Source organism: Lagenorhynchus albirostris, chromosome 20, assembly GCF_949774975.1.
Source record: "Lagenorhynchus albirostris chromosome 20, mLagAlb1.1, whole genome shotgun sequence".
NCBI lineage: Eukaryota > Metazoa > Chordata > Mammalia > Artiodactyla > Delphinidae > Lagenorhynchus > Lagenorhynchus albirostris.
In genome coordinates, this window is record NC_083114.1 from 44,659,041 (window position 1) to 44,670,755 (window position 11,715).

The following is an 11,715-nucleotide window of genomic DNA, read 5'->3' on the forward strand; positions in this document are numbered from 1 at the left end:
CTCTCTGGGGAGAGCTTTTTAAGGGTGGCCCCAACAGTGTTTTGCCTGGTGAGTGTGAAGCCCAGTTCGAGAGGCCCCAGGTCCTTGGGACTGCCCAGGTCACAACTGCAAGGGGCCCCTATAACTCTCATCCCCATGTCTTCTGTCTTCACCCCCGGGTTGTGCTAAAGTGAGTCAGAGCCCGAGATCCACGAGCAGCACTGGTTCTGGATCGGCCTGAACCGTCGAGACCCCGGAGCGGGGCACAGCTGGCGCTGGAGCGATGGACTAGGGGTGAGGGGGCCGGAGGAGGCGGGGCAGGTGGGCGGAGCCTGGGCGGGCGAGGTTTGGATGTGGGCGTGGTCTTTTGGAGGTGCGCGAGGTTTAGTAGAGGCAGCGCCTCTGGCCAGAGCTGGCAGGTAAAGGAAAGGGGGTGGGGACCGTCTAGCCCAGGTTGGGGGTTCCTAGCTTATGCCGGGTCTCTGGTTGGTCTGTTCTGGGGGGGGGTGCAGCCTCCGCCTGGTGCCTGAAACCCCTCTCCCCTTCCGACCTCATCAGTTCTCTTACCACAATTTCGACCGGAGCCGGCACGACGATGACGACATCCGGGGCTGTGCAGTGCTCGACCTGGCCTCCCTGCAGTGGGTAGCCATGCAGTGCGAGACGCAGTTGGACTGGATCTGCAAGATCCCTCGAGGTTGGGTGGGGCGGCGCTGGCGGAGCGGGCATGGGACGAAGGGCGGAGGGGGCGGGGGTCCAGGGGAGGGGCACCTTTCCCTGCAGCGTCTCTGTCCCTGTTGTCCCCATAGGCGCGGACGTGCGGGAGCCTGACGGCAGCCCGCAAGGTGAGGCACCCCGCTCCCCACGGCGGCCCGGAGGGGGGAAGGGGCGTCACCTCCTGGGCAGGGCCTGGCCGGGACAGAACGAAGGGGCTTAAGGGCTTGAGCCGAGGGAAAGGTGATGGGGGCACCCTACTGGCCCAGGTCGGATGGGCTCGCAGGCCCGCCTGCCTAGGCTGCCCTGGACCCGCCTTGTCCTCCTTGGGCTGGGCGGGCAGGCAGCCCCAGCCCGGCCTCCATCCCCACGCCCCCTCCGCTCCCGCAGGCCGACGGGAATGGCTGCGTTTCCAGGAGGCGGAGTATAAGTTCTTCGAGCACCACTCCACGTGGGCGCAGGCGCAGCGCATATGCACGTGGTTCCTGGCCGAGCTGGTCTCCGTGCACAGCCAGGCGGAGCTTGACTTCCTGGGGCACAACCTGCAGAAGGTGGGCAGGCTAGCGAGCAGGGCGGGCAGGCCCGGGAGCCAGGGAAAAGGCCTGCCATCCCTCAACTGCCTGCCCGGCTTCCCCTAGTTTTCTCGGGGCCAAGAGCAGCACTGGTGGATCGGCCTGCATACTTCAGAGAGCGACGGGCGCTTCAGGTGGGAGCCCTGGCGGGGCAGCGGGTGTGGATGGGCAGCGGGGCGCCTGCGTGTATGGCGAGCCTCAACCCAGGCTGGAGGTAGGCAGGCAGCACAGCATATAGAGACAGACAGATTTGGATTTGAATCCAGCCCTGCCCTCCACTGGCTATGTGGCCTTGAGCAAGTGAGTTAACCTTTCTGGGCCTCGGTTGTCTCACCTGAGAATGAAACGAGGCCTGCCTGGTAGGATCATTGTGAGAATTAGAAATGAGGTATGTGAATCCTTAGCATGGCATCCAGCACGTCATCGGGCGCTAAGTAATGGCAGCTCATTATTATGCTGGGGTCACTCATGAATAAGGTCCCCTCAGGACATGGGCAAGAACATAGGATGGTCCGGAGGGGCCTCTGTGTATTCACGGCCCACCTACCATGTGTGAGGCGTGGAAGGCCCAGGAGCACATGGGTGTCTGAGCGTAGCGCTGCCCTTGGACCCCTGCTCTGGGATCCTTAGACTTCTTTTCTAGTTAGAGAAACGGATGCCCAGGAAGGCTGGCCCTTACCTGGAGGCGCCAGGTCCTTGGGTTCTAGCTGCACTGAGCTCAGTAGCCCCACTCCTCAGCCTACGGCCACTGAGCCCCTGGTGTTGGGCTCTGGTCCCTGCCCCCTCATTGCTGCATACAGGGGAGCACGGTGCCCAGTGCTGGAGTCACCCCTGCTCGGTGCCATTGCAGATGGACAGATGGTTCCGTTATAAACTTCATCTCCTGGGCACCCGGCAAGCCTCGGCCCATAGGCAAGGACAAGAAGTGCGTGTACATGATGGCCAGCCGAGGTGAGCACAAGATGGGGCAGAGAGGGTGCAGAAGCTGAGGGGAGGGTGGGTGTTGGGGGCAGTGAGGTGAGCCTGCGCAGGGGCCCTAGGTCTCTTTTCATTCTCTCTGTTCCCACAACCCAAGAAGGGCTAGACCCAGAGAGGGGAGGGCCTGTCCCTGTGATCCGGCAGCCACAGAGGACTTGAGTTCAGAGCTGGACACAGGGACGTGAGCCCCAGCCCCACCTCCTCTCAGGGCATGAGGCCAGGGTGCTGGCAGCCATGCCCTGCCCTTGGGGTGACTGCTGTTCTCTTTCTGCAGAGGAGTGGGGGGACCAGAGGTGCATGACAGCCTTGCCCTACATCTGCAAGCGCAGCAACAGCACCAGAGAGCAGCAGCCCCCAGACCCACAACCCACAGGTGGCTGCCCCCCTGGCTGGAGCCAGTTCCTCAACAAGGTAGGAAGTGGAGAGGGGGCACCCAAGGCGAAGGCTAAGCCTCAGGAGTCCTCGCCCTTTGGCAGCATCAAAGTCATGGCCTCTTGCCTGTACCCACCATCCTCTCTTCTGCATGGCCCCAGTGCCAGGGCCAGACTCCTTGGAAACTAAGTCAGCGTAGTAACACCTTCTCATTCACCAGGTAATGAGGTTGCCCGTATAGTTTGGTGAGTTTCCTAGATCCCTGGTCGCCAAACATCTGCTTTTTGTTTGTTTGTTTTCTGGTTTTTTTTGGAGGCACAGTGCAGCCTGTGAGATCTTAGTTCCCCGACCAGGGATCAAACCCGTGCCCCTGACATTGGGAGCGCAGAGTCTTAACCATTGGACTGCCAGGAAAGTCCCCAAACACCTTGATAATGAATTCCTATTAAAATGTTGAACATACAAAGTACGTATGTGTGCATTACATATGTGTGTGTAAGTAAATATATATTTACTTACATACTAATGTGACTGACATCATATATAGTTAAATAGACACAACAACAAAACAATATAAACCATGGGCGAGAGATTTTTAAATAGTATTTTTAAGTTTTCAAAATTTTCCTTTTAGTGGTATGAAAAAATTTTTGCGCTCACTCAAAATTTATCAATTATAATAATTGTTACTATTTAAATAATTTTGATAAGAGCAAAGTGATTGCATATTCTTCATTATTTGAAAAAATCTTGGTTTGACGCTTTGTGATTCAGACTTCACAGGTCTTGTTTGAAGTTCAATTTTTTTTTTTTTTTTTTTTGGCCATGTGGCATGTGGGATCTTAGTTTCCCGACAAGGGATCGAACCCACGTCCCCTGCATTGGAAGCACAGAATCTTAACCACTGGACCGCCAGGGAAGTTCCCTGAAGTTCAGATTATTTTAACACATGGATTGAATGGTTGTTGTAGACGGAAAGATTACCTCACGAAGACAAATAGATCAAGATGAAGAAAGGTCATCCATCGTTGGCTGGGCTTTCTAAGTCCTTCTCCCTATTTTCCAGACCTTCTACAAATTAAACAAAGGTTTTTGTTTAAAAATTGGTCCGTTTCTGCATTTAAACTAATCTGCCTTATAAACTAATCAGAAGAGCTGATTGAAAGAGTTAAAAAAAAATCCTTGGAAGATTTTTTAAAAACAACGTTTAGAAAATTCTCTTCCCAAGTGTTTTGAGTGTGCAGCTAGGAAAGTTTGAGACAATAAAATGAATTCGAAGGGATATGCATCTAAATGCGTTTTCAAAATGTTCCCTCTAGAGAGTGAGTTTCTTTCCAAAAGTGGTTACTTCCTGACCCTGCGGCTCATTCATCAGACCTGATTAGACCTTCATTGTTTTTACCTAGTGGCTGAAAGCGCTTACCCCAGACAGAGAAGGGCACTATTTCCTTGTGGTTTCATTAGTATAAGCTTCGATCCATGCCTTCTTCGCAGGACATTGTAAGACCGCTTAACCCCTATTGTGAGGATTAGATTAGTTAACGCTAGATAACATAATCCATAAATCTTTGTCATACGTTGGCTTGCAGCCCGCCCGTCGTGTCCTGGAGCGCTCACTGTCTTCAGAATATCCAAGCGAATATTACACCTTTTCTGCGTTAAAAAAAAAAAAAAAAAAAGAGTAAGACGTGTATTATTAACATCTTGGGGAAAAAAACAAAAAATGAAACTAAAACTCATCCATACTCTCCAGAGATGACCCCTATCAATGTTTGTTACTCACTTCCTGACTTTTTCCATGTAATTGAGATTATACTAAATAACACAATTGTGTAGCCAGCTTTTCTTTATTAGTATTATATTTTCAGCATTTCCCCATGTCATTAAATGTTTCCAAAAGCTTATTATGACTTCTTCCACCTAATTGAAAACAAAATATATTTCATATATGTAATTGGCCCTTTGCTTAATTTGTTAGCATCATGGTAACGATACAGTAACTCTGTCAAAAGCCTTTGGAGTATGCGAAGCTGAGAGCCAGACAGACCTTGTCCCCAGGCATGGCCCAGGCGGTGCCGTCACAAGTAGTAGAGCATTTGGTGGCCCGGAGAAATCTTCCCACTTAAAAACTCCCCACAGTGTGGGCAAGTGTACGTGAATCCGCTGTGCCCGGTTGAGAGGGTGCCGGAGACCACCCTCTCAACCGGTCAAGGAGACCCAGATGGCCTGGTTCTCATGCTTTTCTCTCACAGCCCCCGAGCCTCCCCAGGGCCTGCGGCCGAGGGCTCCGCAGCGGAGTTTCTGGGTGTGTGGGACAGGGAGGTGGAGCAGGATGCCATGCCTCCCCCTCCGCCCCACAGTGTTTCCGAATCCAGGGCCAGGACCCCCAGGACCGGGTGAAGTGGTCAGAGGCACAGTTCTCCTGTGAACAGCAAGAGGCCCAACTGGTCACCATTGCAAACCCCTTAGAGCAAGGTAGGGCCAGCCCATGGGGAGGCCCCGTGATCCTCTGACACCATCCCCCCAGAGGGCTAGAGCAGAGGGAGGAGGGGGCTGCCCTGTCGCTCATCACTCTCTCTTCTGGGGGACTGTAGCATTCGTCACAGCCAGCCTGCCCAATGTGACCTTTGACCTTTGGATTGGCCTCCATGCCTCGCAGAGGGACTTCCAGTGGGTAGAGCAGGAGCCTCTGCGGTACACCAACTGGGCCCCCGGGGAGCCCTCTGGCCCTAGCCCTGCCCCCAGCGGCAACATACCGGTGAGGAAGCCCCTCCCCACTCTCTCCTTTGCCCTCCACCCCCACCCTGACCCGCAGCGCTTGCCTGGGGACCCCCTTCCAGCCTCTTTGCTCATAGTACAGCTTTCTGGGGGCAGTGGCACAAGCGGGCAGCTGCCGGGGCTCCCCTGAGCAGCTCCTTCCCCCCAGACCAGCTGTGCGGTGGTCCTGCACAGCCCCTCAGCTCACTTCACTGGCCGCTGGGATGATCGGAACTGCGCGGAGGAGACACACGGCTTCATCTGCCAGAAGGGCACGGGTACGTGTCACCGGGGAACCTGGAAACCCCAGCCCGGGACTGGATTCCGTGGGCCATGCCCTGAGGAATGAGACATGGTCCTTGACCTCAGAGGGCCCCTGGGGCCACCCCCAGAGTCTAGTCTGCTCGGGAAGCAGATGGGCAGAAAGGCCAGGCGCCAATCAGAGGGAAGGGCAGTGGGCACCAAGGGGTCTCAGAAGGAAGGTTTGGGGTTTGGAGGGCTGACCGGGGAGAGCTAGACACTGGGCATGCCTGGTGGCAGGGGCCCTGAGGTTCTGTGTCTGAGGTTCCTGCAGCTCTGTGCAGGGGTCCCTCTGCCCTGGATTCATGGTCGAGCTCTAGGTTGCTCATCCCTTTATTAGCAAGAACATATTGTTACTAATAACAGCAATGACCGACACTGAGCCAGGCACTGTGCCCAGAGGAGAGTTGGTCTCTGCCTGATGTCCGGCGCTCCCCCCTCCCGGCCTCATGCCTGGGGATGGGGTGATGGGGGCAGAGCCCGGCCTGAGCCCTGCCCCCTTCCCTGTAGACCCCTCCCTGAGCCCATGCCCAGCAGCATCGCTCCCTGCCCCGGGCACTGAGCTCTCCTACCTCAACGGCACCTTCCGGCTGCTGCAGAAGCCGCTGCGCTGGCATGATGCCCTCCTGCTGTGTGAGAGCCGCAACGCCAGCCTGGCACGCGTGCCTGACCCCTACACCCAGGCCTTCCTCACGCAGGCTGCCCGAGGGCTGCGCACGCCACTCTGGATCGGGCTGGCCAGTGAGGAGGTGGGCACCGGGCTGGACCCACTCCCCTGATTTCCCTCCCTGCCTCCCCCTAACCCTGTGCCTTACCTGCTCCCTGACCCGGCTGGTCCCCTTCCTCCCACCCTGATGGCTGTCTGTGCCCAGGGCTCCCGGCGGTACTCCTGGGTCTCGGAGGAGCCGCTGAGCTATGTGAGCTGGCAGGACTGGGAGCCCCAGTACCCGGGGGGCTGTGCCTACGTGGATATGGATGGGGCCTGGCGCACCACCAGCTGTGACACCAAGTTGCAGGGGGCTGTGTGTGGAGTTAACGGAGGTGAGCGCCCACCCGCTGGGGCCGAGGGGTGGGCTGGGGGTAGGCTGACCCTGGGAGGACCCTGGGCCACTTTCTCAATCCTGCACCCCCATAGGGCCCCCTCCTCCCCGAAGAATAAGCTACCATGGCAGCTGTCCCCAGGGGCTGGCGGACTCGGCGTGGATTCCCTTCCGGGAGCACTGCTACTCCTTCCACATGGAGCTGCTGCTGGGCCACAAGGAGGCGCTGCAGCGCTGCCAGAGAGGTGGGCCGGGTGGGCGAGAGCCCATGTGTGGGCATTCCAGGTGGCAACCCCTCTCGTGGACACTCAAAGCCCCTGTGAATGCAGTCCCCGTGCTGCGGTCTACCTGTCGGCAGCCCTCACACATAAGTGCCCCTCACGTTGCAATACGCACAGACCACCCGTGACATGACGTGTGTGACTATAACCCCCTTCCCTCCACGCACGACTCCACGCCATCGTCTCCTCTGGCTGCCAGGGAAGAGGGCGGGGGCCTCTCTGGAGGGCTCTGCTACCCCGGGGAGACCCGTCTGCCCTGACGTGAGCCTCCTTTGTGTCCAGAGGGTGGGGTGGTCCTGTCCATCCTGGATGAGATGGAGAACGTGTTTGTCTGGGAGCATCTGCAGAGCTCTGAGGGCCAGAGTCGGGGCGCCTGGCTGGGCATGAACTTCAACCCCAAAGGTGGGTCCCTGTGTGTAGGATCAGGATGGGGAGGCCTCAGGCGGCAGGGGTGATGCCCTCCAGCGGGGCTTGGTGGAGGTGAGGGCCTGAGGAAGGTGGGAGTTGATCCTAGAACAGGCCTGCTCTCTCCCACCTGCTCCCACCTACCCGCCCCTGCAATGCCCCCTCAGTGCCTTCTTCCCCCAGGAGGTACGCTGGTCTGGCAGGACAACACAGCTGTGAACTACTCCAACTGGGGGCCCCCGGGCCTGGGCCCCAGCATGCTGAGCCACAACAGCTGCTACTGGATCCAGAGCAGCAGCGGGCTGTGGCGCCCGGGCGCCTGCACCAACATCACCATGGGTGTCGTCTGCAAGCTCGCCCGAGGTGAGCGCCCGGCAGGCACACCCGCGGCTTCCTGCCACCCCCAGGCATCTGGTGCTGGCTGGGGGCCCGACTGCTTCTTGTTCTGCAGACAATGCAGTGGATGGGAGAGAATAGACAGACAGGCCTGGGGCCTGCCGGGACCTTCCCCTGGGATTAATTAGTCTGTAGGACTGGGCCTTGCTGCACATTTCCAAACTAGACAGCAAACCCGTCATTTTGTAGTGGTTAAAGGCAGGGATGGGGTTCAAGCCCAGGCCAAACCATTTGCCAACTCTGTGACCTTGGGTAAGTCATTCAAACTCTGTGGCCTCAGTTTACACATATGTAAAATGGGGTAATAAGAGTACGTATAAGGGGATTAAATGAGCAAACGAAGTGCCTGGGCCTGCAGAAAATGTTCTTACGTGTTTGCTTATTATTATCATATTATCACTGCTACTGTTATTAACTGGTTCCTCCTCTGCCGCAGCTGAGGAGAGCAGCTTCTCCCCATCAGGTGAGTCACAGGCAGGGCTGAGACTAGCCCTGTCCTCCTTCCCCCCCTTGTTCCGGGCGGCGGGGGCCGTAGCGGGGCTTCTGAGCGGGGGTTCTTCTTGCTGCAGCAGCCCTCCCGGGGAGCCCTGCGGCCCTGCTGGTGGTGCTGATGGCGGTGCTTCTGCTCCTGGCCCTGCTGACGGCGGCCCTGATCCTCTACCGGCGACGACAGGGCGTCGAGCGCGGGGCTTTCGAGGGCGCCCGCTACAGCCGCAGCTCCTCCGGCCCCGGCGAGGCCACTGAGAAGAACATCCTGGTGTCAGACATGGAGATGAACGAGCAGCAGGAGTAGAGCCAAGGGCGTGGGCGGGGCCGGGGCAGGAGGAGCTGGGTCCGCTGGGCCCGCCCCCAGCTACAGTCCAGTCGGCCCATGGAGGGGTGCCCTTGGGAGCTGCCGTGGGGAGCTGGGGCTGGCAGGGCCTGGGCTGGTGGGCTTCCTCCCTCCCACGAGGGCTGGGCTGAGACCTGGCTGAGTGCAGCGTGGCGTTTCCCTTTGGGGGGGTCTTAAGGTCTTGTCACCCAGGCCTGTTACCTCATGGTAACCAGAGGCAGGACGGGAGCTCCTTTCTGCCTCTTCCTCCCCGGGCCCGCCTGCCCAGGCCTGTGCCCCAGGCCCCAGGACCTGCTTCTCGCTGCAGAGTCTGAGGAACCTGCCCTGAGCCCTCAGCCGGCCTCTTGCTTCTCTCCTTCCCTGGCAGCCTCAGCTCTGAGCCCCTCACGCCAGCTCCTTTCCCTCCCTGCCCCCCTTGTCACACAGCCCTCCCTTCTGAGCCAGGGCCCTGGGGTTTGGGGAGCCCTCTTGCTCTTGGTGGGGGTCGGCTGAGGGGGCCGAGCATTTGTCACTCCTGTGCCTGCTGGGGTGGCCGTGGGACATGGCAGGGGGGCCTGGGCCGGATGGAGAACAAGAGCATCACTGTGGCGTCAGCTGGGCTTGGGCTGGAGACAGGACAGGGGAGAGACACCCTGACTTCCTGGGGGTGACCAGGCTGGGCTGGGTGTCATCTCCTGCCGGCCGGGGGGAGGGCTGTGTCCCTAAAGAGTCCCCTGTGGGGACCAAAATAAGTTCCCTAACGTTTCCAGCTCCTGGCTCTAGTTTGGAGAGAGGTGGTGTTTGGCCAGGGTCCTAGGGGCTTCAGAAGCGAGAGCCCAGGGACGCCTTCTAGTGGGGCCCAGAAGAAGAGCGCCTGAGTCCCCCGAGTGGCCCCATGCGGGTGGAGCCGAGCCACCCAGCACCTTTCCAAGAGGCCGAAATCCCAGCAGGAGTCACCAGTCCTGGTGCCGCGACCCAGGACAATGTGAACATGGACTCGAAGACATGGTCCTTTTTTGTAGTTCTTAATTTTTTTAATGTGCCATTATTGTTTTAAAAAAGAGAAAAAAGAAAAGCAAACAAATAAAACACCTTTAAGAGGCTTGAGAGAGAAGGGTTCCTGCTCTGTCCTGCTGTGAGCCTTGTCCTTCATATCTTTTCAAGATAAATGTCTTTTTGGGGGGCTTGCATCCATTTTGCCTCTGCCTCGGGACCACACCCTTCTCTCTGTTCCTGGGAATGTGTGAGGGTTGAGGGCTCTGGAGCTGCCGGACAACAGTGTGAGCTTATGCAACTTGGCTCACCTTTCAACGTGTAAGACGGGAGAACAGGACGCATTTCCTAGGGTTCCTTTAAGGATGTTGGAGGATTAAATGAGATCACCTGTGCAAAGCCGTCGGCGCCTTCGAGCTCGTGCAGTAATTGCCCCATAAACGTCAGCTGTTACTGCTGTTTCTGGGCTGCAGCTCCGAGGGGAGCGTGTGAGGCGCCCGGGTCAGCCAGGGGCGGGGGACGCACACCACCATCCTTCCAAGGCAGTCGTCAGACCTGCAGTTGAGCTTCGAGAAAGCGAGTGCACCTTCGTCCCTGGGGAGCATGGGCTCTGGAACCGGCAGGAGGCGGGGCAGTGGATCACAGGACCTCCCCCCGCCCACCTTCACTCATCTACCCAATGATTTAGGGTGTTTGAGCTGGAGACAGCCACGAACAGAGAGAAGGCCCTGCCAGCCCAGGTTGGTCAACCATGCCAGGTCACGCTAGGTGCCGTGAGGAGGCCTAACACAGGCCGAGGGGGCTGCGTGAGGGCCAGTTTGGACGGGGTGGCTGGGGAGGATCTCACCAGAGGCAGTGAGACTGGCGCCTGAGGAGGTGAGGGATGGTGGGGGAGGGGGCAGGGGAGCGGGGCGGGGCCTGATTGCCCGAGGCCTTGAGGGCGGTGGTAGAGAGTGTGGATGTTAAGCAGAGCAGGAAGTCAGTGGGAACAGCTAGTCTGACCTTTTCAGATGGTGCTTTGGATCGGGACTGCGGCAAATGGTAAGATTCTGTGCGCATGCGTGCACGTGCGTTTTTTGCCTTGTTCGTGATTTTTTAAAAAAGTTTATAATTTTCTGAATAGGTAATACTGTCACATTGTTCAAAGCCTAAACCCAAATGATATAAAAAGATACACATTGAGAAGTCCAAAACTTTTGGCCTGGACAGCAGGGTAAACGGGGTGCTATTTACTGAGTCGGGGAGCCCTGAGGGAGGGTTTGTGAGCTCCTGAGTTTTCTGAGGCCAAGGCTGAGGCCAAACCCGAGGCCCTCCTCCATCCAGCTCTTCTGTCTCTGCAGCAGCAGCAGGAAACATGGAGGGGCCTGCTCAGCTTCAGGGAGGGACCCCAATCGTGTGGCGGGTCCTTAATGATTTTTTTTTTAATAAACTTATTTTTGGGGGCTGTTGGGTTTTCGCTGCTGCGCGCCGGCTTTCTCTAGTTATGGCAAGCGAGGTCTACCCTTCGTTGCAATGCGCGGGCTTCTCATTGCGGTGGCTTCTCATTGCAGAGCACGGGCTCGAGGTGCACGGGCTTCCATAGTTGCAGCACGCGGGCTCAGTAGTTGTGGCGCACGGGCTTAGTTGCTCCGTGGCATGTGGGATCTTCCTGGACCAGGGCTCGAACCCATGTCCCCTGAATTGGCAGGTGGATTCTTAACCACTCCGCCACCAGGGAAGCCCCAGTGATTTTTTTTTTTTATTTAATGTGGACCATTTTTAAAGTCTTTATTGAATTTGTTACAATATTGCTTCTGTTTTATGTTTTGGTTTTTTGGCCACAAGGCATGTGGGATCCTAGCTCCCCCACCAGGGATTGAACCTGCACCCCCTGCCTTGGAAGGTGAAGTCCTAACCACTGGACCACCAGGGAAGTCCCCGGGTCCTGAATGATTAATCCACTTCACCCTGAAGTGATTCGTTCTCCAAACTGGGGAACAGCTCCCTTTGTGAGTTAAGTGCCCTGCCATTAGCCACAACTCAAAGGTCGCCTGACCAGGCTGCAGGGAGCCACGTTGGGCAGAAGCCCCCTGGGAAGCTGGCAGCTGACCCTTGCGCTGAGAGAGAAGAAAAGCCCA

At 57.4% G+C, this 11,715-nt stretch overlaps 1 protein-coding gene across 2 annotated transcripts in view; it reads left to right on the forward strand.

The window, feature by feature from the left end:
• The window catches only part of MRC2 (mannose receptor C type 2), a 54,673-nt gene extending 44,965 nt beyond the window's left edge, over positions 1-9,708 (forward strand). Inside the window, exons 14-30 of one of the 2 annotated variants that reach the window (XM_060133030.1) lie at positions 171-273; positions 538-676; positions 789-824; positions 1,084-1,244; positions 1,332-1,399; positions 2,116-2,216; positions 2,518-2,654; positions 4,868-5,090; positions 5,210-5,373; positions 5,542-5,650; positions 6,183-6,421; positions 6,545-6,713; positions 6,808-6,957; positions 7,276-7,395; positions 7,566-7,761; positions 8,231-8,257; positions 8,364-8,469. In XM_060133030.1, coding sequence (XP_059989013.1) covers positions 171-273; positions 538-676; positions 789-824; positions 1,084-1,244; positions 1,332-1,399; positions 2,116-2,216; positions 2,518-2,654; positions 4,868-5,090; positions 5,210-5,373; positions 5,542-5,650; positions 6,183-6,421; positions 6,545-6,713; positions 6,808-6,957; positions 7,276-7,395; positions 7,566-7,761; positions 8,231-8,234 — 2,119 coding nt within the window. In that variant the 3' untranslated portion in view covers positions 8,235-8,257; positions 8,364-8,469. Of the gene's footprint in view, positions 1-170; positions 274-537; positions 677-788; positions 825-1,083; positions 1,245-1,331; positions 1,400-2,115; positions 2,217-2,517; positions 2,655-4,867; positions 5,091-5,209; positions 5,374-5,541; positions 5,651-6,182; positions 6,422-6,544; positions 6,714-6,807; positions 6,958-7,275; positions 7,396-7,565; positions 7,762-8,230; positions 8,258-8,363 lie in introns of both variants that reach the window. The other variant, XM_060133028.1, reaches the window with a different exon arrangement.
• The last annotated feature ends 2,007 nt before the right edge of the window (positions 9,709-11,715 follow it).